This window comes from Manacus candei, unplaced genomic scaffold, assembly GCF_025592945.1.
Source record: "Manacus candei isolate 608988 ecotype Guabito, Panama unplaced genomic scaffold, ASM2559294v1 h1tg000046l, whole genome shotgun sequence".
Taxonomy (NCBI): domain Eukaryota; kingdom Metazoa; phylum Chordata; class Aves; order Passeriformes; family Pipridae; genus Manacus; species Manacus candei.
In genome coordinates this window covers 1,112,719-1,139,455 of record NW_026138094.1, presented here as the reverse complement: position 1 = coordinate 1,139,455, position 26,737 = coordinate 1,112,719, and the positions used below count along the sequence as shown (strand labels likewise).

Sequence of the window (26,737 nt, the reverse complement as noted above, 5' to 3'; positions counted from 1 at the left end):
GGCGGCACACACACATCTCAGGGTGGGTGGGCAGTGATGGAGGCTCCTGCAAGAACAAGGGCTTGGCATTTCTCCTCATCCCACCTCCAAACTGGGCCTGGTCAGGAACCTTGAGAGAAACCATGGACATTTTTCTCCTGGCCCTTAGTCCGTGCGGTGGGAGGAGTCCCTCTTGTGGGCCCTATGGGGGCTCTCCCACAGGGTTTTGTGGCAGGGATTTGCTCTCCTCAACAGACAATCCATGCTCACAGCGTGGTGGTGGTCACCCATCACTTTTGCACCCCATAGAAAGGCTCATGCACCCAGGGACAAGCACCTTCGGGATGCGAGTGGGAATGAATCTGTTCCTCCAGCTCTGAGAGGATGGAGGTGTAATGCCACCATTCCACAAAGGACCCAGCAGAAAATAGTTTGGAGAAGTTGTTACAGTGGTTTTAAATGTTTTTAGTCTGTTGGTGACAGATGATTGTGGGAGAAAATGGTCTTTGCATCTTCACATTTGCCTGCCAGAGTTCAAGACAACACTTTCAGGCACATGGTGGGATTCTTGGGGGTGTCCTGTACAGGGCCAAGAGCTGGATTTGATGATCCTTTTGGGTCCCTTCCAAGTCAGGATCTTCTATGATTCTGTGGTCTACTCTGACTGCTTAGCTAGGCATCCCTTCCACCAGCCTGGAAGAGCAGTCTTCCAGCATCACCCAGACTTCTCCAGAGGTGGCTGTCCTGGCACATGGAGAAAGACACATAGCTCAGGAGAACTCGCACAGAACAAGCACCTGTGCAGAGTATTCCTGGCAGTGGGCTGAGGGCAGGAAGATAGATACACCTTCAGCACTAAGGGATTCTGTAGGAAGCCAGCAGGACTATAGGATCTGGGTGACTGCTCCCAGTGTATCCCACAGGGAACCCATCACTCCTCATGGTGCAGCTGTGTTGGGCGTTCCTCTCCCCACCTCAGCCTCCACTCTCCATCCTTCTTGCTTCCCCCAATCCCTGGGCTTTTGCACCTCCCTCGCATCAGATGGGGAAAGAAGCAGGGGTTCTGCATCCTGGCGCTGAGTGATTGATCCGATGTGGAAGCTCTGGTGAAAGGTTCAGTAAAGAAACCTGGTCCCAGAGCCAAGGTCTCTTTAGAACTTGTCTTTTTAGTGAACAGTGGTGAAAACCATGTGTCTTATGGCTGGGAAGAGCAGCCAGGGCTCGCTGTCCCAGTCCGCTTCCTCTGTCGGACAGAGGGAACAGAGCACCTGGATACTGATTTACTGCTTTCCCAGATGGCTCCTTGTGTTCCTGCCCCCGTAAAGCCTTGGGAGGGAGAAGCCCAACCAGCTCAGGGGCCCGGTGGTGGATCCCCTCACCACACGGCTCACTGATGGTCTCCCAGTCTGGGCTGGTGGGATCACCATCCACCAGCCCCTGCTGACCATTCCAGGGGCCGAAGGTGTGTCTGGGCCTGTCGAGCAGAGGTGCTGTTGCATGTGGCCAACACAGGGACCCCGGGGCGGTGTGGACTTCCTGGGGTTGCCAGGACTTGGTGCTGGGCATGGGGCTGACTCTCCTTGTCCTTTGTGTCCCAGGTGCTGCTGCTTCTTTAAGAGGAAACGGAAGAAGACGGCTCAGCGTCACAAGTGACCGGTGCCTCCTGGGCCTTGCAGGAACCACCGCGCCTGCAGCTCCTGCCCTGAATCACTGGAAGGGGCTTCTCTTTAGGGGGGAGGAGGAGGAGGATGAGGCAGAGGAGGAAGAGAGAAAAACAAAACAAAACAAAACAAAAAAAACACAAAACAAAAAAAAAAAAACCAAGTGACATTTTAAACCAAAAAGAGAAGAAAACGTTCCAAAACAAACCACTCTGGGGTGGATCTGCTGAATGGTCTCCCTCGTTCACTCCAAGCCTGAAGCTCCTTTTGGGACCAGGACTGTGGCTGGCTCAGGTCTTGGTCGCCCTGGGAGGGGGGCTGGCTGGCTGACCCTCCTTCCCCTTGTTTACGGCGAAGGCATCGTTCACGCAAACCTGAGGACTGTGCTTAGTTCCTGCTCACTTTCCTCCCCTCCCTCCCCTGCGCTCTGTGCTCCTCCGTCCTCCTCTCTCCTTAATTAAGTGAAGAAATCCAATAGGATTGATTGGCTGTCAAGAGGGCAGGAGGATGTGAGGCAGGCAGGAGAGTTGCTGGGAGAAGGGCCTGACCGCTGCAGCAGGAAGAGACAGGTTCCCTCTGCGGCTCCTTGGGAACAGTTACACTGTAATGTGCAAGCTGTGAGAAATTTGCAATCTACTGTTCCAGTTAGGGGTTTTTTTCCGGCTCCCTTGACACCTCCCTCCTCTGACGGTAACAGAGCAATGTGGATTGTTTTAAAGAAGCTGACGTCGTTGCACTTTTTATTATTTTTAGCATTTACAGATGCACATTGTATCTGTGGATCTCTCCGTGGCCGCGCCAGCGCAGGCAGACATCCAGCGGGGAAGACGGTGGATGCACAGAATGCCCTCGAGTGGGGATGTCCAGGACCCTCGTGCCAGGCTGGGGCTCCCAACACCCGCCTTGGGGCACACGCTGAGGAAAGCATACTTGAATTTCCACTCACCCTTCCTAGCTGCCGGTGAATGTCCCTTCCATGGTTTCCTATGCCGTGCCTGACCCAGCTGGCCGGGAGACGCGAGGCCGTCACCCGGTGTTGGCAGGAGGGAGTGGCATCGGCTTTGCTGAGCCAGAGGAGTTTGTGCTGGTTTAAGAGGTAGATCTGGATTGAGGTTCCTGGGAAGCAGCCGTTTCCCAAAGTGTGGGCAGCCGGGCAGCGTTCCCAAATCCCTCTGTGGGGTGGTTGTGAACCTTCTGTGAGAACACCTTAGCAGGAGCAAAGCTTCCCTGGCAGGGAGAGGATACTTCATGCCTTAACACTGATCCCATTTCCCGATGGTCAGATAGGTTTGACTGGAATAGCCTTTATGTCCTCTCCATGAGCGTGGGGCTGGGAGTGGGGGACACCGTCCCACCCCCCAGAGCAGCCACGGTTCTGCACCACTTTGAGCCAAACCAATAGCAAGGAAAGGGCTTGGGGCACTCAGCACACCCGTAAAAACAAGGAAATCTTGCCTCCTGCTGCAGTGTTTCCCAAATCAGAGGAGGCTGAGGCTGCCCAGGGGTTCCCAGGAGGTGGCAGGGCTGTGGGAGAACTCAAGCAGCTGTTGGGAACGATGTGAATAAGCTCCTTGGACTTAGTCTTTCGATATATGACACCAGGCCAGGCCAGGCCAGGCAGGGACTGTTCACTTGAGGGACTTGCTTGTCATAAACTGGGGCCTGGCTCACCCCAAAATCCTGGAGAGTGTGAAGGGAGGAAAGGGAGAGACTAGATCTCATTATCTTTTATTTGTTTTAATGATGATCTGCACAGCTTGGAGTTCACAGAGTGGCATTCCCAGGAGGTTCAGTTCCCCGGGCTGGGTAGAAGTGGGTGTAGAGGGCAGGAGATCGCCCTGGGCAGGGAGCTCTGGGCTTGCTCCTCGTGCATCCCTGAGACAGGCAGGACACTGGTTAGAGCAGAAAGGCCTCGCTCCTCACCGGGATCCCCCCGGGGTGTCTCTTGGCCATGTTCTCTCCATGCCTTATCCCAAGGAGCTCTCAGCTCACACATGCACCCCTTTCTCCCTTTGCAAAGCGCTTTCCTCCAGCCATGCTGTGGGCCAGGGCAGGAAGGAGGCAGGAAGGGGACCCCTCACCCCCCCCAAGAGGGACATTCACCCTCTTGTCCCCTCCCGCCAGAGGGAGGACAGGGACCGTGGCCACGTTCCACCTTTCTCTTCCCGAACTCCTCTGCTGCCAGGGGCTCCCAGGAGCCCCGTATCTGTCTCTGGCACAGGCGTTCCCCTCTCTGCTGTAGGAAACCATGGTTTGGCGTCTTGGGAGGAGGGTCCATGGGCATGGGAGCTCCTCGGGAGCCGCCCTGCCCGCTGCAGATGGAGCCAGGCCCTGAGACACTTCTGTTGCTGCCCTCCCAAGCCCCACTAAGTGCCTGTCACCAGAACTCGATTCCTTCTGCATCTCCTGCCGTGTTTGGTCATTCCTCGCTGCCTCCGCTCAAGGAGCAGCTTGTAGTTGCAGCATATGTAAGTGTTTGCAGGGTGAGGGAGGGCGGGGGGGAAAGGGGCCATCTCAACAGGTTTTGTTCTTAAATGTTTTTGGTTTCTTTTGTTTCAGTTTTTTTTTTTTTTTTAAGTGAATGTATTTGATTGTTTAGAAACTTTCCTGACCTTGGTTTTAAGTGGGTTGGTTTGAAAGCTGTTTCATGGTGACCCACTACGGCTTCTCTCCAGAGATATGATGTTCTTTTAATCCTACGATGATGTGTTTGTAGGGGAGGACTGTCCCCCCACGGCATGCTGGTAATGCTCACTTGTACCAAGCCCTCTTGCACTATAATCGTACGTTGGACTCTTCAAAAAAAAAAAGGGCAAAGATGTGGGGTGGCTTTTTAACAAAAAATTAAAAAAAAAAAAAGGCAAATAAAGCAGGTTAACAGCAAGTCCCGTTCTTGAGGGAACCGCTGTCCCCAGGGAGCTCAGAGGTGACGAGGAGATGCAGCCAGACTGAGCCAGCCATGCTGTGGTAGGACGCAGGGCATTAACCTGGGCAAACCCTCCTCTCCTTGCTGGGAGCGGTCAGAGCGGGGAAACCCTGGGGTTGGAGGGGAGGGGGCTCTCTGGGGGCTCCCTGGGGGTTGGGCTGGTCTCCGACGTGTCTCTCTGCGGCTCAGCCCGCCAACGTTGCGATGCAGTCTTCTGAGGTATCAAGTGAGATGATTATTATTATTTTTTTTCAATAAAACATTGCACTGCTGCATTGTTCTCCATGAATAGACGTATTTATTACCTCAGCCTGAGCACTGCGCTTGTGTTTTGTCTTCCTTTGGCTCCGCTGGGCACTGAGCCCTCTTTGGAGGGGACGGTGCAGGGGGTGGGACCTGACCCCACAGAGCTTGGCCAAGGCTTGGTGGCACTGATTTCCCTTCTCCCTGTGGCTGCACATTGCCAGTTCAGCTGTCCTGGGTAATGGGATGCCTTGTCCTGGGGCAGCCCTTGAGAGGGACCACGGGTCCTGGGACCTGCCCGCCTCACCTCTTCCCCTGGCAAGACTGAAGAGTGGATCAGGCTGTGGGATAAAAACTGAAAAAGGGAGTGAGAGAAGCCCAAATTCCTCTTAAATAGCAGGAGTGACCAGGCTGGAAGCACACAGGAGTGACTGTGGTGTTGCAGCTTAGCACCATCACTGAAGATGTCCCTGCCCATGGCAGGAGTTGGACTTTTAAAGGTCCTTTCCAACCCAAACTGATCTGTGATTACAAATCCTGGAGTTAGTTGAAGATGTGGGGATTACGTTTTTATTTAGTGTCAGCTAAATTTAGTGTCAGCTTTATTTAGTGTCAGTGTCAGCCCCCCAAAAGACAAACCTCAAAGGTGAAGTCGAAGGTTCTAAGGGCCAGGGAGGAGATGCTTGGGGTTTGTATCCTTGCCAGAGCACGTGTATCCCAAAAACCAATTTTTGGGAACAGGCAATGAGAGCTCATACTAGAAAAAGCTACATTTAAGGCTAGGAAGTGGGGGGGAAAGTGTCCCAAGGGCGATTCCAGCGTGGAGCAGGTTCCAAGCACGGGAACATCTTTGTTCAAGTGCTCTCCCTGTGTGGGGACAGTGACAGCTGCTCCAAAGGTGCTGTTTGGCTCTCGGGTGGCATCTTTATAACGCCGTTCCGCTCACTGACACTGACTCGCAGCCATTTGGCTGCACCGGGGCACGGCTCGGCTACCGGGGGGATCGAGCGCTCCTTTGTTTTGGCCGCTCAGTGTCCCCCTGCCCCTGGGGACACTGGCATAAGGGACACCGGGGACACAACGGCCCCGGATCACCGGCTCGGGGGGACACCGGACACAGTGGCCTTGGGGACACCGGGACACACAGACCCCGGGTCACGGGCCCCGGCTGCCCTCACACCCCGCCCTCCGCTCTCCGGCCGACATTGGCCGCCGACACCCCTCGGCCCCGCCCCTCACCCGCCCTCTTCCCTACGACGTCCTATCATCACGCCAGCCCGCTCTTGATTGACAGCGCCGCGGCCGCCCAGCGAGGGGCAACGTGGCAGCCGCCCGCGCCCCGCCCGGCCGGAAGGCGCCACCTCCCCCCCCCCTCTCGGCCGCTGTTGGTCGCGCCCGGGCGGGCGGAGCGGGCAGACGGCAGCGAGGGCGGTACCACCGCGCGGTGCGGCTGGGGGTGCGCGGCGGGCGTGGCCGGATGCCGGCGGCGCGGCGGGCGCTGTGGCCGGGCTGCGAGCGGCGCAGGATGAAGGTGCTGGTGGCGGCGGCGGCGCTGGGCGCGGCCCTCCTGCTCCTGCTGCCCGCGGCCTCCCGCGCCGACGAGCGCAAGAAGGGGCCCAAGGTCACCGCCAAGGTCGGGGGGGGCCGGGCCGGAGCCGGCGTGGGGGACGCGGATGGGGCGGGGGAGGCCTCGACGGGGTTGTTGGGGTGAGGGGGGCCTGGATGGGCTGAGGGGTGTCTGGGGCTGAGGGGGCCCGGATGGAGGGGAGGGGAGGGTGTGGTGGGAGGCCGTGAGGGAGGAGGGCTTGGGAGGGACGGACAGCTGGGATGGGGGGTCTGGGATGGGCGGGGGAGGCCTGGAGGCAACTTGGCCCAGCTTGGGGGGAGCTGAGGTGGGGGAGGCCCAGCTTGGAGTGAGGAGGAAGGACCGTGGGGTGAGGAGGTCCTAGATGGGGTGGGAGAGGCCTGGGCTGAAGGCCTGGGTTGGAGGAGCCCAGCTGAGATTGTGGGGTGAGGGGATGCAGGCAGGGAGGCGAGGGAGACCGGACCCAGTGAGATTTTGGGCCTGGTTGGACTGGGTGAGTGGGACTTTTGAGAGGTGGGTTGGCCCAACAAGGTGAGTGTGGCTCCCGTGGTGTCCCCCTAACCTTCCTGCACCCCCCAAGGTGTTCTTCGACCTGCGGATCGGGGAGGAGGACGTGGGCCGTGTCGTCATTGGGCTCTTTGGCAAGACGGTGCCCAAGACAGTGGAGAACTTTGTGGCACTGGCCACCGGAGAGGTGAGGGGCCCACGGCCCCCTGGGCCTCACCGGCCCCTGGGAGGCTCCTACTGACCTGGGGCAGTGCTGGGTGCAGGGAGCTCTGGGCCATCCCTTTGCCTCACTCCATGTTCTGCCTCCCCCCTTCCAGAAAGGATTTGGCTTCAAGGGCAGCAAGTTCCACCGCGTGATCAAGGACTTCATGATTCAGGGAGGAGACTTCACCCGCGGCGACGGCACTGGAGGTAACTTGGCCCACGCCAGCCCATGGATCCAGCCACTGTCTGGGAGTGAAGCAGAAGCCACGTTCCCAACAGCTGCCTGGCTGCCCTGGGACCAGTGTGGAGCTGGAGCAATGTAGGAATGAGTGGGCATGGAGTTCATAGAGACCTGGCCTCAGAGCAGAGCTGGGTGCTGGGGTAACTGGGGTGCTGGGAGCCTCCTGCTCTGGTCCCTAGGGGCATGACCCTCCTTGCCCAGCTCATGGGGGGCTTCCAGCTCCCTCCAGCAGCCCATAGCTCATGGTTCCCTGTGGCATTTGCGTTCATCCCCACTATGGAAGTGCTCGTTCCCCCACCACCATCATCACCCCAACGCTGCCTTTTTGTCCCCACCCTTAGGAAAAAGCATCTATGGGGACCGTTTCCCTGACGAGAACTTCAAGCTGAAGCATTATGGGCCAGGCTGGGTGAGCATGGCCAATGCTGGCAAGGACACCAACGGCTCCCAGTTCTTCATCACCACCGTGAAGACGCCGTGGCTGGACGGGAAGCACGTGGTGTTTGGCAAAGTGCTGGAGGGCATGGTGAGGGCCCAGGGGGAAAAGGGGGCCAGGGAGAGTGGGACTGGGCAGGCGAATGGGCTGGGAGGCACCTGGAGAGGGACAGGGGTTGGCCAGGCTGGCTCTGCCTGTGTGTCCTACTCTCACACCTCTCCTCCACCCAGGACGTGGTGCGGAAGGTGGAGAACACGAAGACCGACAGCCGGGACAAGCCCCTAAAGGACGTTGCCATCGTTGACTGCGGCACCATCGAGGTGGAGAAGCCCTTTGCCATCGCCAAAGAGTGAGGGACCAGTGGGGGTGGCAGGGCCGGCACTGGGGACCTGCTGGGGCATGAGGGGGCCACGGGCCTGGGGCTGCCCCGCTCTTGGGGCAGGGGAGCAGCCACAGGGTCCTGCTGTGTCCCACTGCCCAGGCCCCTCTCCCAGCCAGTGGGACAGGGCACGGGCTCCTCTTCCATCACTTTTGTAAGAAGCACATGCTCCAATAAATGTGACCAATGTGTTTTTTAAAGAGCTGCCTCTCTCCTACCTTCATGGGGGTGCAGATCCCTTCCCATCCCTCACCTGTGTGCACCCCTCAGCCTTCCATCTCCCTTTTTCTACATCCCATCCAGCTGGGAGCAGTGCCACAGTTGGCCCCACATTTGCTTCACAGAATTCCACAGCACAGCACTTTGCCAGGCAGTGAAATCCAAGAGATTTATTGTACCAAAGCCAGATGCAGAGGGGTTTTCCAGCATGGTTCAGCATCCAAAGGCTCCAACCACAACCCCAAAATATTGGGAAGAAGGCAGAGCTCCTACTCTCTCAGAAAAGGCACTTTGGATGGTGGTGGGAGAGCAGCTGTGGCTCCCACTGTCCCCTTGGGTTCTCCCACCCAGTTTTCCTGCCCCAGTCCAGTGGGGAGGAGTCATTTTCACCACAGGTGAGGATCTTTTCCTCACCACTGCAGCCCTGGGAGCTGGGTGGGTGCCTGGGAGCCTGGCATTCCAGGGGCTCAAGGCACTGCCTGGCTGGGGGTGCAGCTTGGAGGGAGGTAAAGGCCTTGCAGGACCCCGGTGAGGACGGTGTTGGGGAGCAGATCTGCAAGGAGAGGAGGGAGCTGGAGCAGCTGGTTCCCTCCTGAGCCCCATTAAAGGAAAAACATCTTTTAGGGACCCAGGAGAGCCTTTTGGAGGTTTTGGGGACCTTCTCTGTGGTCCTGCTCCTTACCAGTGTCACCTGGCCCCACGTATGGATCAGAGCAGAAGCCGATGACAGGGCGCTGGGAAGGCAGGAGTCTGCTGCCATGGGAGAGGGGATATCAGCCCCTAGCCTGTCCCCATCATCCCCAACCCTGTGTCCTGGGGTGCTTTGCACAAGTCAGGGGGATGATCCCAGTGCCGTATGGGATAACCGTGGTACCAGTAACTCATCTACTCACGAGGGGCTGCCGGCCTTGGGGTCTTGCTGGCACCGCCGCACCTTCAGGAAGTCCAGCACATCCTGGGGCAGCTCCTTGTTGTGGTACAGGACACCCTACCGTGGCCCAGGACAGGTCAGCATCCCAAAAGACCCACCCCACCCCACCGCTGTGCGCACCTCACCCGCAGGTAGAGCTCCAGGCCCTGCCGGCGCTGCTCCAGTGCTTTGGGCATCCAGTGGGGGACATGGCGTGGGGGGAAGTCGGGCACCTTGCAGGTCTTCTTGATCTGGAGTGGAGCGTGGAGGGCATCAGGGCAGTATGGGCCAGGGAGGATGAGGCTGAGCCTCCTCGTGTCCCCTCCCTGTGTCCCCTTGCAGCAGAGCCAGGGGGTCTCACCCGCTTGTGTAGTGCCTGGAACTCGCTGTAGCGCTTGGTCACCGTGTGCCGCCGGCCATCGCACAGCACCTCCACCCGGAACACCTGCAAGGGGGGCAGACCTCATCAGCCTCATCCTCACCAGCCTCATCATCATCATTCTCACTGGCCTCATCGTCCTCACCATCCCCATCATCCTCCCAGGGAAGGCAGGAGCCCCCAGTTCCCACACACACTTCCCACCTAGGGAGGGTACTTGGGAATCTCTACCCCCTCCCACTGTCCAGGACAGGCAGAGACCTCCAGCCTCTTGAGTAGACTCCCAAATCTCTGGAGGCAGATGAGGTCACCATGGGAGCAGGCAGGAACCCCCAAAAGCAGATGGGACGCCCCCTCCCAGATCAATCAGGAAGGTGTGACAGCCTGGGGTTGGTTTGATATCCCACCCCTCACCAAACCCCAGGGCAGTCAGGACCCCTGGGGCTGGCAGTGACCTTCACCCCCTGGGGCATGTGGTGACACCAGGGAGGGGCACATGGGGACCTCCAGCTGCTGGGACAGGGAGAAAAACCACCCTTCCCCAAGGCAGGTGAGATTCCCCCCACCTGGGGACAGTCATGGACCTCCACCCCCTGAGGCAGGCAGGGGACCCTGCTCTTTCCCCATGGGGCCAGAGGGAACCCCCAGACCAAGGGTTCCCCACCCTCCATTCCCCAGGATCAGTGGGAATCCTCCAGCTAGGGACACCCAGTGCCTTCAAGGGTGGAATGTCCCCAGGCAGACACCCCTGAGGACATACAGGGACCTCCACCCCATGGTGCCACAGGGTAACCCCTGTGCCAAGATACAAGGGCAGAGGGCCCACCTCAGTAGGAAACCCTGTGGGGACCCCTGCCCAGCACCCCCTGGGCCAAGGACCCCTGTCCCCTCCCTTTCAAGGGCTATGTGTCCCCCTTCCCAAGCAGGGATCCATGAGGATCCAGATGGGGACCTCCACTCCCCAAGGCAGACAGTCCCATCTGCCCCTCTCTCCCCACTCCCCCCCTGCTCCCCTAGACAGGTGGGACCCCTGAGAGCCAGTAGGACCGCTGGGGGCAGGCAGGAGCCCCCCAAACTCTTGGAGCATGTGGGGACGTCCGTGTGGACATGTCAGGACCCCACAACCCCCTCCACCATTCAAGGCAGGCAGGGACCCTCGTCCCCAGGGCAGAGGGGCCACTCAGAAGCAGACAGGGGACCCACCAACTCCCTGGTGCCAGAGGGACCTTCCCCAGGGCAGAGGGACACCCCCTTTTCAGGGCAGAGGGTGCCCCACTCTCAACAGGGTCACAGGGCATTTGGGGGCCCCCAAACTCTGGGACAGGTGGAGACGAACCTCGTCTCCCCGGCCGATGGGAACCCTCTGTGGGAGAAACAGGGGCAACCAGGAGCCAACAGGAGACACCACCACCACCACCAAGGGCCAGCAGGAATCCCCCAGGTCAGCAGGAATCCCCCCCTTTCAAACACAGAGGGTCCCCAGGCAGGGACCTCAACCTCTGGCAACCCCCCAGGACAGAGACACCCCAGTGACCTCCTCCAGCAAGGACCAGGGGGGCAGTTGGGGACATCTACACTGGGGCACCTCAGGCAGGGAGGCACCCTGGGGACAGGGGGGGGACATCCAACCTCCTGAGCAAAGGGGGACCTTCCCCTCCCTGCCCCAGGATCGTCATCCCCAAGGGCAGATGAGGACATCCAACTACCCCCTGGGGACAGAGGGGACCCCTCGGGCCATGGACCCCAGGTTTCAGGGGTAGAGAGTGCACTGGCAGGGACCACCCCCCCAGACACTTGGGAGAAGGACACACCTGCACCTCAGGGGCAGAGGGGGTGACAAGGACTCCCCCCAAGAACAGAGGGGACACACTCTCACCAGGGACACTCTTTCCCCACCCCTTCCATGGGTAGAGGGTCGGTGTCATTTCCCCCTACACCCCCGCCCGGCAGGGATTCCCTGGATGCAGGCAGGGAATTTGGGGACAGAGGGGTGGCACTTCACGACATCCCACCCCCGGGACAGATGAAGGACACACATGCCTGGGGCAGATGGGGGTACCTGAGGACAGACAGGGAGCCTTCTACCCCTCTGGGGCCAGAAGGTAGAGGAACACCCCCAATTTCAAGGGCAGAGGGTGCCCCCGGCAGGGACCCAGCACAGGCAGAGACCTCCAGCCCGTGAGGCAGGTGGGGACTCCTCAGGGAGTCTCCTCCAGCCCCTGGGGCAGCAGGAGACAAACTCCTCCCTGGAATACGTGGGGTGTCCTGTGGGAACTTGGGGACCTCCAGTCCCAGGGTGGGTGAGAGCACTCCGGCCAGACAGGTACCCCCCTCCTAGGGGGCCAGAGGGCTGGAGCAGGGACCCCTCCTTTCAAAGGTAGAGGGTCTATGCCCCTCGCCGGCAGGGACCCCTGGGGACAGGCAGGACCTCCACTCCTGGGGCATTTGGGGGACCCCTTCAAACCCTGGGGCAGGAGGAGACAAATCCCCCGGAGGACAGGGGACTCCAGTCCCAGGGGATGTGGGGGCATGCCGGGAGAGACGGGGACTTCCCCAAGAGGGCACCCCCGGATCAGCTCCCCCCCCACCACCAGCAGGGACCCCTGGGGCAGATGGGTCACTCCTGGGGACATTTGGGACTTCCAGACCCTGGGGCAGAGGGAGACACGCCCACCTACCCTCCCCGGACAGACGGTAACCCCCACCCACGGGGGCAGAGGGGACTCCTAGACTAGGGACACCACCACCCCCCTTTCAAAGGTAGAGGGTCTGTGCCCCCCCCCAGGCAGGGACCTCCACTCCTGGGGCAGGTGGGGAACCCCTGGGGACACTTGGAGACCTTCAAACCCTGGGGCAGGAGGAGACAAATCCCCCGGAGCGCGGGGGACTCCAGTCCCAGGGCACGTGGGGCCATGCCGGGAGAGACGAGGACCCCCCAACAGGGACCCCCGAACCAGGCCCCACCTCCCTCCACCGGCAGGGACCCCTGGGGACATGCAGGGACCTCCACTCCCGAGGCAGATGGGGAACCCTCGGGGACAACTGGGGACCTCCAGACCCCGGGGCAGAGAGAGACATCTCCCCCCTCCACCCCTCTTGGGCAGACGGGGACCCCCGCGGGCAGCCAAACCTCCACCCCCCGGGTCCCCGCTCACCGTGTGTGCCCTGTCGGGGCTGCGCGAAGCCGCCGCGGGTTCCGCCGCTGGGATAGAGACGGCGATCATGGCCCGGGGGGCTGGAGGGGCCGCGGGGCGGGGAAGGGCTGCGGCGCCGGGGAGGGACCGCCCCGAGCGCCCACAGCGGGGACACGGTCCCTAAAGCACACCGGGGAGGGTCCTGCGACCCCACATCCAGCACAAGGGGAAGAAGGGGGGGAATGGAGGAGCCGCCGGGACGCCGCTTTACAGGGATATGGGGAAAGGAAAGTGGGAAGTCAGAACCAAGCTGCGTTTTCCCTTTTTTAAGGCAGAAGGGGTATCGGTTTTGGTGAAATCCACACGTGGGGGGCTGGGGGGAGGTTGAAGGGGCAAACCCATCCCTGGGCACGTTGGGGCAGAAGCATCACACCCCCAAAGGCTTCCCAGTGGATTTTAGGGAATGCCACAAAGTGGAAGCGCTACAGAGCCCCTGCTGAGCTCAGATCCTAAAAACGGCTCCCACTGGGAGCAGGGCAGAGAGCCAAAGCCTAATCAGGAGCAGGGACAGGTGGCCAGGGCAGTGTCCAAGGTCACCCTTGTCCCTGACACAATACGGGGGAGGCTCCACTGCCTCCCCCAAACCCCAGAGAATGTGCCGTTAGCTCTCCCCATGCCCACCCCCAACACTCAGAGCCTGTTTGCCCTGATAGAAGTTTTATTACAGAATTTTAATGGCACTGCAGGAGTAAGATAAATCATTAGAGCCCTAAAACCCTGCCTGAAAAATAGACATTTGCCAGATCTTGATAACCCCCTGGCTGTGGGTCTGGTCTGGAAGCAGGAAACTAGTTTTTCTTCAGTAAGAAAATATATGTTGCTAAATGAAAAATATACAGTTAGAAGAGTTACTGGCTCGCAAGCTGCTCGTCTGGGGGTGACACCTCTACCAGCTCCAGCATGTGGAACGAGGGGTCGCTCACGTGGAAAAGAGGAGGAGGTATAGTGTATATATATATTAAAAAAAAAAAAAAAAAAAAAAGGCAAAATAAAGGTTTGTTCGCTCGGTCCGATTACGAAATGGCCTTGGCTTCAGGCAGGAACGCTTCCCAGTACTTCACCAGCTGCAGGGAGGAGAGAGGGAGAGAGTCAGGAGCCTTGAGGACGCACTTGCGGGGGGGGGGGTCACACTTGAGGGGTTCACAACCTGGGCCTGAACTTGGAGGTAAAACCACATCAGGGGCCACTCACCTGTTGCTGAGAGTTTAACAGCGTCTCAAGGTATTTCGTGACGTGGTTTCTGAAGTCCTTAGATTTCTCTTTCTGCAAGAGATGGGCATGAGGCTGAATCAAATACCAAAACCCTCCTGAAAGAGAAACTGCCAGGATGTTCCTGTTCCTCCTGGGGCCTCACAAGAGCACCGGCACAAGGGCCTGGGAGATGGAGGATCTTTGCCCACCCACCTTCATTTGAACAGATACCCTGTGGAGAAGCCACCTCAGCCAAAAGCCCTCAGCAGTGCCCCAGCTCACACATGTCTGGATTTATGGATACTGCTGGATACCCGGGTGCCCCATGGCTGACCCAGGCTGGCATTCCCAGCCGAGGGCTGCCCCAAACATACCTCAAACCGTATCACTTCCTTGCGGATGACAGTAGAAATCCGCTCAAAGTCCCTTTCATACTGTGTCACACGGGACTCCCACTGTGGAGAGAGGAAGTGTGCTGTTTCAGGGCAAGGGAAGGAACTTCTGCTCCCCTCTCCAAGGGTGTCTGTAGCCACAACTGGATGTGTGAGAGGTGTTTGCTGGAGCAGAGCCCGGTGTTCCTGGTCCTCTTCACCACAGGAAGCTCAGCAGAGAAGTCACGGGAGGTGGGACCATGAGCAGCTCCACTCAAGGCTGGCTTATCCCTTGTTGCAGCTTGGCCTTAGACACCTGTCCCTCCTGCTCAGGAGGTCCTCCCCAGCCCTGACGATCCCTTCCCCAGCCCAGAAGGTCCCCTGCTGGAGCACAGAGGGTAGAAGCAGAGCAGAGGTCCCATGCTCCTCATTCCTACCTCCGAGATCTCATCCTTGGCCTGCTGCAGCTTGTCAGGTTTGTTGGCCCACAGCAGCCTGGCCTCCATCTCCCTCTTCTTCTGCAGCATGGTCTGGGCATCCTGCCACCGCTGCCAGGTCTTCATGCGCTGGTCAAAGGCTCCCTGGAGGCAAGGAGGGGGCAGACGTTGAGTTCTGTGCTGCCAGAGCGGCTCCAAGGGGCTCTGCTGGCAAGGAGACACTTGCCAAGGGGATACCTGAGGTGCTGGACCAAAGCTGAGCCAGAACACAGACTGGATCCTGCTCTGGAGCACCCACAGCTCCCAGTATGGACTGGCAGACAAGGGAGGTTGTGTCCTGGCCTCTGTAGCCTTCAGAAACTCCTGCTCAGAGGCAGGATGTGTTTGGGGCGGGAAGGGCTCAGCCTGCAAGACCTGCTGCTCTCTTGGGATTGCTTCTTCCAGTCTCCAGCAAGGCCAGAACACCAGACTTGAAGACTAAGGCTCTTCCCCAGCAGGCACTTGGCAGGCCTATCTGCACCACTTGGATCACAGGTCATCAGCTCACAGCCTCAGCCTTCACCTCTGGAAGGGCTGAGGCCACTTACAAGCTGGGAACTCGCTCCACATCCCCTCTGGAGAACAGTGGCATGGCCAGGCCTCACCTCACCACAATCTTCCAACCTGACTACCTGCTCACCTGGACAACCAACAAGTTTCCCTGTTCCTGGAGAAGCCATGCCATGTGTGCCCTCTGCTTGAGTTTGGAAGACCTCCTGGCATCCCTAAGCCTAAGCTGGGTACAAGGAGCAGGAGCAGTGCTTACCCTCACAACTGAGAGCAGGCGGATGTAGTCCCCCAGGAGCTCGGCCAGGAGGAAGAAGTCATTGTTGGCCTGTTCGTGGTGCAGCTGTTCAATCTTCTCTTCCACCTCAGCCAGCTGGGACAGCGCCCGGGACAGGGCCGTGTTGTCCTCCGAGCTTCCCAGCATGGCCAAACTCTTGGCAAACTGGGCTGTGTTCAATGCCAGCTCTAGAAAAGGGATGAGAGTCAGGAGATGGGCTGGGTTGCACTGGGTGCTCCCCAGCCCAGGGCTCAGCCCGAGGAGTTGAGTCCCAGGAGACATCAGCTGGCAGGGCCAGTGGTGGCTGGGTCAGACCAGCAGCTTCCAGCCACGAGGAGAAGGGAAGCAGCCAAGCAGGGGGACAGGCACAGCTTTGCAGAAGTCAGTCAAAACATGCAGAGGAAGGAAAACATTCTCACTCCCTGCCAGAGGATGGGTGGGAAGACATAAGATCAGGTCTGCTCAGGTTTGCTACAGCAGCCTTCATTCCCACGAGAAAAGGCTAAGGGAATTGGGACTGTTCAGCTGGAGAAGAGAAGGCTCCAGGGAGACCCCAGAGCCCTTTCCAGTGCCTGAAGGGGCTCCAGGAGAGCTGGAGAGGGACTTTGGACAAGGGCCTGGAGGGACAGGACAAGGGGGAATGGCTTCCCACTGCCAGAGGGGAGGGATAGATGGGATATTGGGAAGAAATCCTTCCCTGTGAGGGTGGTGAGGCCCTGGTCCAGGTTGGCCAGAGACGCTGTGGCTGCCCCTGGATCCCTGGAAGTGTTCAACGCTAGGTTGGACAGGGCTTGGAGCAACCTCAGAGAGTGGAAAGTGTCCCTGCCCAGGGCAGAGGGATGGAACAAGATGAGCTTTAAGGTCCCTTCCAACCCAGACCATTCTGGGATTCCATGATCCCGTAGGACATAGGTTCCTTTCCACACCACCATCCCAAGCTTGTGGAGCTGGACAGAAGAATGGGGCTGACATTTTTACTTCTGTCTCCCGTGATGAAGAGACTCAGAAGTGTCCCTGGGACACCCAGCACTGCTAACCCCCCTCAGGCACTGCCCAGGGTGTGACTGTCACAGCCTAAGCCCCGGAGTGCGTGGTGCTGATCCGGTCACCTTTCCGGTGGTTCACCAGGGTCTCCACCACCGCGTGCAGCTTCCGCAGCCGCTGGTCCTCACACTCCACCTCCTGCAGCTTCTCCTCGAACCACTGGAAAGGGTAAATCCGCAGCTGATTCCCACACATGGGGCTTTCCCTGCACCCAAAGCTGGGGTTGGGAAGGGCACATGGCTCCGGAGCGAGGACAGGGACAGCCCAGGGTGTCCCAACACTTACTATGTCTGATTCATTCATCTTGATGGTCATTTTACTGACAGCATCTGTAGCTTTGTTGAACATCTTCAGTATTCCTGCTCCACTCAGAGTCTGGGTGCCTACTGCTCTTGGGAGCTGGAAAGGAATGGAAAAATTTGCTTTGAGATGTGAAAAGATAGAGACAGGCTGGAGAGCTGGGGGTGCTCACCTGGAGAAGAGAAGGCTCCAGGGAGACCTTAGAAATGTTTCCAGTGCCTAAAGGGGCTCCAAGAGAGCTGGAGAGGGACTTGGGACAAGGGCCTGGAGGGACAGGACAAGGGGGAATGGCTTCCCACTGCCAGAGGGCAGGGTTAGATGGGATATTGGGAAGGAATTGTTGGGTGTGAGGGTGGTGAGGCCCTGATCCAGGTTGTCCAGAGAAGCTGTGGCTGCTCCATCCTTGCAACTGTCCAAAGCCAGGTTGGATGGGGCTTGGAGCAACCTGCAATAGTGGAAGGTGTCCTTGCCCGTGGCAGGGGGTGGGAACAAGATGGGTTTTAAGGTCTCTTCCAATCCAAACCATTCCATGATTCCATTTTGCCTGAGGTAACTGCTGAGTGATCTCTCCCTGCCCTTATCTCAACCCATAAGCCTTTCATTATATTTTCTCCCCCTGTGCACCTGAGGGGATGATGGAGCAGCTTTGGTGGGTACCTGCTGTCAACCCACCACCCCAGTTCCCACTCCCACTCTAAGAGGAGAGTTTTGCAGCATCTTGCCTCCTTAACTGCTTAGGTACCATTGCCTTCAGCACTTCCAAGAAACTTGGAGCTACCTTATTCCACGCTACTGACCTCTTCCTTTTCCAAGAACTCCCTGACGTCTGGGTCCTGCAGCATGGTTGGATGGCTGACCACTCTCCGGAGGTACCTGTGGAGAGGAACACACACCAGGAGTTGCTTTGGCAGCAGCAAACCTGGCTCTGAGCCATCAGAGTGAGCTGTGACACGCTTGGTATTTACTTTGGAAGAGCAGCTGGAAAGCAGGAAATCAAAGCCAACAACTGTTCTAATTCACCCACCAATCTTCCTACCTCCCCATGGACTTTGGTGATGCCACCAGGCAAGACCAGACCTCTCAGAGGTCCCTCCCTTGGTCAGGGACAGCTGTTGGGGTTGTACCTCTCGAGAGCAGCCCGACGTTTTTCTAGGAACTCTGCAGAGGAGGAATCTTCTTTCCCAACTTTCACTTTGGTCATGCCTGGCACAGAAGGAAGATGTGATTTATGAGCTGCTCTAAACTCCACACACAAGATAAAGTGGTTTATTACAGACTATCAAGGTGATAGTATAGGAATCTTACAACAGGAATTAGACCTTGGATCAGCAAGAGCTACTTGGAAATTTAAACCCAATGAGTTTTGACACAGAAAAGAAGTAAACCAATGGTCTGGACTCAAGTGAAACAGCAATTTAGTGACACCACAGAGGTTTTACTCTACATCAAGCAGGTGTGGAAGCATCTGTGAACTCCATCAAGACTTTCAGCCCAGAGCTGCAAGCAGGAAACCAGAGCTTTGTCTGTGCCACAGAACCCAGGTTATTTTCCTTGGCTACTCTGCAGCTTCTATCAGCTCTGAGACTGCTGCAGGCCTGTCCTCAGGCACAGAGCTCACCACCAGAAGGACCTACAAGAGCTGTGAAGGCCCAGTGCTTGTGCTCTGCACCTCCACCACTCACCTATGAGGCTCTTCTCAGGCGGCGGAGGGACAATGAACCCGTTTTGGGCGTGTTTCTCCGACAGCTTCTCGTAGAGACCCAGAAAGTCACTGAACCTCCTCTTCACTGAGAACTGCTTGTTCCTGAACATCGGCATGCTGGTCTGGGGGGAGAGATGGGATTTGGGTCAGACATCCCCAGGGAATCTCACCTGGCACACATGGCCTTGCCAGCTCTACCTGTCACTGGGATGTGGTGGGACAGCGTGAGCTCTGCAAGAGGTCAGGAGGGAACAGAGCAAGTTTTGGCCCAGGTTTTCCCTAATTTTTCTCCCAACTGTTCTCCTTGGAGCAAGCAGCATCATTAATGGCACTAAATAACTGAGCAGCTGGTAGTGTGGCCACAGGCTGCTTGGTAAGCCCTGCCTGCTGCCTAATCCCATGATCCCTGCTCCACACAGGAACAGGGACCCCCTGCAGGTCACCTAAAGACTACAGGGGCCACCAGTGCTTCAGGATGTGTTTGCAGAGCAGGATTAAGGATAACAAGTATTCTAGTCCCCTCTTCAGTCCACGGGTTGCCTGTAGCCCAGCAGCCATGGTATAGGCAGCTGGAACAGCTTTCCAGAGCCCAGAGGAGCATTCCAAAGCACCCCAGCAGCTGCAGGAGGCTCCATTTCTCTTGGAAATTGAGGGAAATGGGTCCTGATGTGAAACCAGCTACAGCAGCAGCTCTGCAGCAAGTGCTGAGCTCAGGTCAGCTTAGTCTGATGCTGCCATTGGCACTGAACCTTCAGCAACAGGCCTGGTATCTGGACGTCATTCCTGCTGCTCCCTTGAATGCAGAGAATCCCTATCAGCCAGAGCTGCAAAGAGGGAACTGGCTGGGAAAATAATGCCAGTCTCATTTCAAATAGATTCCAACCCTATTCCACAGCTAGGCTCATCCTTTGTGGATTATAACTCCTGAATCCATGGAACAAGGCATTCAGACCTCTGTTTATTTAGGTCACTGCTGGCTTGGCTAAGGACAGACAGTCCAGCTGCCTTTACACATGGAAAAATAATGGAGAATCAGACACAGAGGAGTTAGACATACCTGTGTTGACACTTTGTAGGCTACATAGGCGTTCATGCCATCCCCTATGGAAGACAGAAACGAGATGTTGGATTCACATCAGCGCTTTCCACTATCCCCTGAACACAAGCACAAGGCTCCTGGCCTTTTCCTGCCTCGTCATTCCCAATTTTGGGTCTAACAGAGCCCTGGATTTTGCACAGAACCACAGGCAGCATGCTGCTACGTGGCCCTAGACCCCTGCCCAGCAACCACTTCCTCAACCTGCCTGCTCATCCCTCCTCACACTTCCCACAGAGCCAGCTCTGACAACTGCGCGCTTGTTGTGCCGGCAGCGTTTGGGTCGGCTCCACACTTTTGCTCAGCACCCAACAATTTGGGGCTGTGTGCCACATGAAGAGTCTATTCACAGAATGAGTGACAGGCTGGATGGGGCTGGATCCTGGAACACCACAGGTAGTTTGCTCCAGCTAACAGAAATCCCCTTGTTTACCTGATAGTTTAACCAAAGGGCATCCTCAGAGCTCCAGCGCTACCCCTAAATCTACCTCTGATTTGCACCTCCCAGCTCCAGAGATCACAAGCCATGGAGTGGGAACAACCTGCCACTCGTGAGGCTGCTCCTCTGGCTGGGATCAGGTGTTCCCTTGGGTTCTCTGCATCCCCGAAATTTCCACATAGCTGCACAAGGCTCTCTGACCCCCACTTTCAATAGACAGAAACCCTCTTGCTTCTCAGTTTGAAGCCAGAGCTGCTTCCCTGGCAAGCACAGCTGCTAGGGAAGGTGCCAGAGCATGGAATAATAAACTTAGTTTCAGGTTAAGGGAGTTTTGCTTCCCCACACAAGGCATGTCACATTTCCAGGCCCCAAGCATCCCAAAACCCCAGTCCTGGCTCCCTGGTTTTCCAGAAGCTGCCTCTGCCTTGCTTGTTTTCCCCCCAGGCATTTTGCTGTTCACAGCCTCATTTCTTTGAGATCCTGGAGGAAGTCTCGGAGAAATTCCTCCAGAATCAAGTCTGTTCTTGGAGACAGTCTCACAGCCATAGTTACAGTGTGGAGGCTGGAGCTGCAGAACAGGGCCTCATGGCCAAGCCTGGCTCCTCTAACCATGTTCACTGTGCAGTACAGGACAGTAACTCACCAACTTTCTCCGGGTCACTCACTCCTACAGTCAGGTCAAACTTGTCCTCCTGCTCCTCCTCCTCCAGCTGTTTGGAGCAAGCACACAGGGACAGCAAGTTAAAACCAGGAAGCCAGACCTCAACCCACCCCAAACCACTACGGTGAGCTTGTCACCCTGCATGGGCATCTCACTCCAGCCAGGGCCATTTTATAAAGCCTTCCAGCTCCTCACTCATGTCCAGGATACACATTCCAAGGATCCCAAACTGGATTTGTCTTTCCTACACTGCTATCTGCCCAGACTGATGCACGAACTGCTCAGCCCCAAGGTGAAACTCTGCAAAGCTCCAAGTCTCAGCTCAGACCCCAAGGACCAGAACCACCACTTGCTATTCCAGCTTTGGAAGCAGCCTGCAATTCCACAGGAGTGGAATGTCACCAGTCTGACCTAAGCTCCACTCCAGTGGTATCAGTCCCAGACTGATGGCCTGAGATACAAGTCACGGCATCCAATATGGCAATTACAGTAATTACATCCTTTCAGATTCACGTTTGCAACTGAGTAAACGGACAGGTTCCTGCCAAGGATAGTCTGGAACCAGCAGGACAGGTAGGAAGAGCAGTTCTCACCTCTTCATAGCTCTTTGAAGGGTTTCTAGAAGAAGAACTTGCAGCTACATCTAACGAGGGGGGAGGGTTGGATGCTTTGGCCACCTCCTTCTTCTGGTTGTTCTGCGTGCTGTCGAGGGACAGCTCCACAGTAGCATCTGTCAAGAGAAGTTTGTAAGGTCAGCCTCTCTCCTTGGGGCTTCTGGAAAGGCAATTGCAATATTCTCTGGTTCATGGGATCTCAGGAGTAACAATAGTCTAAACTAGCAAAAAAAGAAATCCATCGAGAGGACACCCGTAAGCACTGGGAAGAGCACGACTTAAAGCAGTAAGAGCATTTGATCACTCCTGCTGGGGAACATTATGTTAATCCAATGAACTTCTTATTCCAGAAGGAGACAGGCATCATCTCCTTGCTGTGTGCTAGAGGAGCTGCACATCGGAACAGCTAAAGCTGGATTTTACCTGGCTCACAGGCCAGCCTGGAGGAAGGCGCCTTCCCAGGCCTCTTCTCCATCCACAGGATGTAAAAACCTCCACCTCTTAGCAGAGATCTCCAAAACTGACTCTCTGCCAGAGTTGTCCCACCATGCCAGGGCTAGGGAAAGTCTGAGCCTCCTCATTTTCACCTGCTGAGGGGTGTTGTGTTTCCAGTTCCTAGGGAACAGCCATGTCTCTACTAGAGACGCTTCCTCCGCTGGCACAGAGGGAGGAAAAGGTGGATAACGAAAGTCTTTTAACTCTGAGGAGACACCATCAAAGGTTTAAGGTAACAAAACTAAAGCAAACCAATTTTTAATCCTCTTCAACTCCCAAACAGTTATTCCTGTGGCATGATTATCCTGGACACCTGGAAGAGGCTACTCCAACCTTCCCAAACACAACACAGGCTAGAACAGGAATTTGAGATGAGCACTTGTGATAGTCCTGAAGCTCCAAGTGGCCCAGTAAACACCCAGTAGACACAGACTCACCTGCAAATAGGTCCTGATCGTCCTGCTCCACGTGAACCCCGTTCTCTTTGGAAGGGCTGCTCACAGGGAGGAGAGATTCCTTTTTTGGGGCCGGGGGATTGCTCTGTGAGAGGATTAAAAGCACACAGACACAAGGTCACTTATGCTGAGGGATGGATGAGCAAACATAGCACTTCCTCATCACCCCACCCTGCTGCCCTTCCACCCACCCTTCAGTGTCAGCATCTTTGCCACTGTTAAGGACACCGAGTGTCACACCAAACTCCACAGCCAGTTTCCACCCTGATTTTCAGCAGAACAGGAGCAGCTCGCAGGTCACTGGGACGTGCCAGCCCACCAGGAAAGACCATTCTGGCTGCTGGGAGCAGCCTTGGGGACAAGGAGACAGCCCACATGAGAGCTTGTATGCCAACCAGTCCACCCCAGCAGAAAGCAGAGCTGCTCCTGCATTCCTGTTATGGAGGCCGGCATCCCAAATCATCCCTCAGTCATCCCTCATCCCAATTCACCCTTCATTTTGCAGGCAGACAGATATTCCAAGGAAGAATGGGACAGCAGTGCTATTCTGTAGGTCCTGGCAGAGAACAGAACGGGTCTTTGACAGGCAGTAAATGGAGCTCTATTAGCAGTGACTCCGGACCGACAGGCTCCTTGGCACTCTCTCCAGCAAGGAAACGCCGTCAGATCCCGCTGCTCCTGACGGAGCAAAGCAGTGCTGAGGCAGCTCCTCTTTGAGGTGGGCTCATGTCTTTGGGTGGTAAAAGAAATAGCCTTCAAAACACCCACTTGATGGCAAGTCCTCCTGTGTTTGAGGATGTTTTGTTGAGGAGGGTTCACACAGATCCTCCGCTGCAGGAGCTCTTCAAGCTGGTAGACAAATCCCAGTCTGCGAGGACAAGGCAGTTTTCTACCAGAACCGCTTCCCAGTTTGCCTTAATTTTAGTTCCTCAGACATGAAAGCACCGCACCCTGTTCCTACTTCTCCATCTGCTGCTACAGAGGAGCTGTGGCCTTGTTTAGCTCAGCCCACGACATGACACCAGCTGTCCCAGGGCCGGATTCAGCACCCCCCAACACCGTGTGTGCGGGCAGAGGTGCCCCCATGCCGGTCTGACACTTTTTTGGGAAGAGCTGGCCCTTGGGGGCATCTCTAGAGAATGATATGGTCATACAGGGATCCAACCTCACAGTCTACAGCTTCCTCAGGAGGGGAAGAGGAGGGGCAGGCACTGATCTCTTCTCAGAGGCGACCAGTGACAGGACCCCAGAGAAGGGCCTGAAGTTGTGTCAGGGGAGGTTTAGGCTGGATATCAGAAAAAGGTTCTTCCCCCAGAGGGTGGTTGGGTGCTGGAAAGTGTCCCCAGGGTAGCGGTCACAGCACCAAGGTTGCCAGAGCTCAAGAAGCATTTGGACAACGCTCTCAGGTACATGGTGTGACTCTTGGGGATGGTCCTCTGCAGGGCTAAGAGTTGGACTCGATGATCCTTGTGGGTCCCTTCCAACTCAGCATATTTTGGGATTCCGTCACAGGCAGGGGAGGTCCAGCTTTAGTTATATTTGGGTCTGACCCAAACCCTTCTTTGCTGGCTACTGAGCCACATGAATATCAGCAGCTGGGCGGATCTGCCTCTCTTGCTTCCCAGAAAGTGTTTTCCTAATGTTCAAGGGCAGAGAGACAAACAAAGCCACCAGTTTGCATGGAAGAGTCAAGTATTAGTTATGACAGTGGCTTCAACAACACCACTAAGAACCTGATAAGCTGCTGCAGCTTCCCCAGCCTCTCCTTCCAGTACAGGAATTCCTGTGAAATTAAATGGCATTCATCCCTTTTGGTGGGCCACAACAAGCCACCTATTACATCCTCCAGTTCTTCACCAAAGAAAGATCCTGAGAAGCTCCAGGCCATCTCCACGACCTGGTGCCTGCCAGAGGTACCAGCACCTTCCTCTTGCCTGGTCCAGGGTTGCACTTTCTCGGGTTGTTTTCCAAACACACGACCCAGCTGCTGTTTTGCCCAGAGCAGTGCCAGAGTTTCATCCTCACAAGGTCACAGTCTCTCCACAACCCCCCAGATCTGGCTTGTTCCCTTATCCCAGGCCACTGGCAACACCAGCACAGCTCAAGGACACCAGGCACGAGTTGCACCAGAAGCAGAGCAGAGGTTGCTCTGGATTTGTGCCGGTGGCAGAAGCTTGGCCAGGCCATTCCCAGTGGATTCACATGGTCACAGCCACACTCTGCTCGAGGCTTCCCCAGGCTGGGAAACTGCAGAATGTTGCTGGAGGGCCTCCTGCCACAGAAACCAATCCCTCCTGCGCTGCTGGCTGGATCAGACAGGCTAGAAAGAGCCTGGGAGAGGTGGGCAGAGGCTCCTGGAGCTCAGGGAATCAATCCCGCAGCATACCAGCCTCCAGCCTGTTGGAAGAGCTTGTCTAGCAGAGATCCTTGCTCCATGAAGATGCTGATCCTTGGGAGGCCAGCAGCTGGTTGAGGAGGGGTTCAGTTTGGGAAAGCAAACTGAGGCAGTGTTTTAACTCCCCTCCTACCTGCTGGTCACTGCCTGGAGCAAACACCAGGACAGAGCTGGCACAGAGTTAGTGCCAACAGCCTTCAGCAACCTGGAATTCCTGCACAGGGGACTGTTAGAAACAAGGAAAGGTGCTGAAATCCTTCACACCTCCACCTTCAGTGTGGAATTTGTGCAGCAATGCAGCAACTGTTTGCTGAACCAATACGACCAAACCCTCCAAGACCCTCCTTCAGCCCAGTAGGGCAGTGGTGAGCCCCCTCCCACTAGGCAGGGGACACTGGATGCCTCCTGTCACCTCACCCCCACTGCACTGGGGGTTCATCCCTCAATCCCAAACTGAGGGCAGCAAGCACTACACCAGCCACACCAGGACCCTCTGGACATCAAGGGGACCAGGGCTGACAATGCTGGGGGAAGGTAGATGGGGCTTCCCCCCACCGTGAAGCCTCACAAGCTCCACAGCAAAGAGGCCAAGCTGCAGCTGCCACTGTGGGATGGTTCGGGTTTGAAGGGACCTTAAAGCCCATCTTGTTCCACCCCCTGCCATGGGCAGCAACACCTTCCACTAGACCAGGCTGCTCCAAGCCCCGTCCAGCCTGGCCTTGGACACCAGTTCTGCAGGACTGGCCAGGTTACAACCCTGGGGAAACGAGGAGCAGCCGAGCACAAGCCCCTTCTCAACCCCACAGACACGAGAACCACCCCCGACCTCCACCCGGCCTCCAAGAGGAGGGGGCGCGGGGTTCCCTGCAGGGACACACGCCCAGAGCCATCGCCCCCCTTTATCTCGGGGGGCTTTGGGGCGTTTCCCCTTGTTTTCACCAAGCCCCGTTGCAGCCCGCAGACATCGGGCCCGGCCCCTCAGCGCCCCGCGGGGGGTGCTGCCGCACTCACACTGCCAGTGAAGATGTCCTCGCCCTCCGAGTCGCTGTCAGGGGCGCCGGGCCCGGGGGGCTCGGGGAAGGGCGGCGGGCGGCGCTCGGCTGGGGAGGGCGAGCGGGAGCCGCGGCCGCCGCCCGACGCCATCGCCGCCGCTTCCGCCCGCGCCGGAAGCGCCCGCCGCGCCTTAACCCGCGGGGGCGGGGCCGCGGCGGCGGACGGGCTTCGGATTGGCACCGCCCCCGTCCGCCCCGCCCACTCCCGGCACGGGCGACCAATGAGCGCCGCCGCTCGGCGCCGCTGCAGGGCGTCGCGCGGTCACCATGGAAACGGAGGGGCTGGGCCATACCATTGAGGTGATTGGGGGAGCATCGGTCCCCCGGGTGGAAGTGGCTGAGTCCAGGACTCCGTGTCCCCTCAGCGCCTCAGGCCCCAAAACAGCCCTGGTTGAGCCCCTGCCCCTCCCGAAACAACCCAGGAGGAGCCTTTGCCTCCCCAAAACATTCCAGGATGAACTATCCCCCCTCAGACATCCCAGGATGACCCCTGTACGCTGATAATGCCCCAGTATGAACTCCATACAACCTCCAAGATATCCCGAGATGAGCCACATCCCCTGAAGATGTCCTAGGCTTCCCTGTACCCCTCAAGACATGCAAGGATGAGCCCTGATGAGCTCCATACCTTCAAGGCATCCCAAGATTAACCCCATACTCCCACAAAACATCCCAGGATGAGCCCCATACTCCCCCCACCGGACATTCCAGGATGAGTCCCATACCCCTCAAGACACCAAGACATCTCAGGATAAGCTCTATACCACCCAAAACATCCCATGATAAGCCCCATACCCTG

General features: G+C 57.2%; 4 protein-coding genes across 9 annotated transcripts in view; 2 read left to right on the top strand and 2 right to left on the bottom strand.

The window, feature by feature from the left end:
- CSNK1G1 (casein kinase 1 gamma 1) overlaps positions 1-4,838 on the top strand; it is a 102,078-nt gene extending 97,240 nt beyond the window's left edge. For all 5 annotated transcript variants that reach the window (XM_051796475.1, XM_051796474.1, XM_051796476.1 and 2 more), the window contains one exon: positions 1,578-4,838. In XM_051796475.1, the coding sequence (XP_051652435.1) occupies positions 1,578-1,632 (55 nt within the window). In that variant the 3' untranslated portion in view covers positions 1,633-4,838. The remainder of the gene's footprint in view (positions 1-1,577) is intronic.
- Positions 4,839-6,179: 1,341 nt separating this feature from the next.
- Positions 6,180-8,361, top strand: PPIB (peptidylprolyl isomerase B). The gene is made up of 5 exons (XM_051796517.1): positions 6,180-6,442; positions 6,975-7,088; positions 7,219-7,312; positions 7,688-7,872; positions 8,013-8,361. The coding sequence occupies exons 1-5, from the start codon at positions 6,287-6,289 to the stop codon at positions 8,133-8,135; spliced, it is 672 nt and encodes a 223-aa protein (XP_051652477.1). The 5' UTR covers positions 6,180-6,286; the 3' UTR covers positions 8,136-8,361.
- Positions 8,362-8,523: 162 nt separating this feature from the next.
- On the bottom strand, positions 8,524-13,223 carry SNX22 (sorting nexin 22). 2 transcript variants are annotated; one of them, XM_051796524.1, is made up of 6 exons: positions 12,825-13,223; positions 9,652-9,735; positions 9,437-9,541; positions 9,274-9,368; positions 9,063-9,133; positions 8,524-8,933 (listed from the first exon to the last, which is right to left on the bottom strand). In XM_051796524.1, the coding sequence occupies exons 1-6, from the start codon at positions 12,891-12,893 to the stop codon at positions 8,848-8,850; spliced, it is 510 nt and encodes a 169-aa protein (XP_051652484.1). In that variant the 5' UTR covers positions 12,894-13,223; the 3' UTR covers positions 8,524-8,847. The 2 variants fall into 2 exon arrangements, with proteins under 2 accessions (XP_051652484.1, XP_051652485.1); XM_051796525.1 differs by having other exon boundaries at positions 9,063-9,130; positions 12,825-13,205.
- Positions 13,224-13,503: 280 nt separating this feature from the next.
- On the bottom strand, positions 13,504-26,046 carry SNX1 (sorting nexin 1). Its single transcript, XM_051796466.1, has 15 exons — positions 25,898-26,046; positions 22,474-22,576; positions 21,521-21,657; positions 20,910-20,976; positions 19,789-19,832; positions 18,712-18,853; positions 18,154-18,232; positions 17,827-17,902; positions 17,015-17,128; positions 16,795-16,888; positions 15,668-15,873; positions 14,863-15,006; positions 14,429-14,509; positions 14,055-14,126; positions 13,504-13,927 (listed from the first exon to the last, which is right to left on the bottom strand). Exons 1-15 carry the CDS (start codon positions 26,027-26,029, stop codon positions 13,877-13,879), a joined length of 1,542 nt encoding a protein of 513 aa, XP_051652426.1. The 5' UTR covers positions 26,030-26,046; the 3' UTR covers positions 13,504-13,876.
- Between the last annotated feature and the right edge of the window lie 691 nt (positions 26,047-26,737).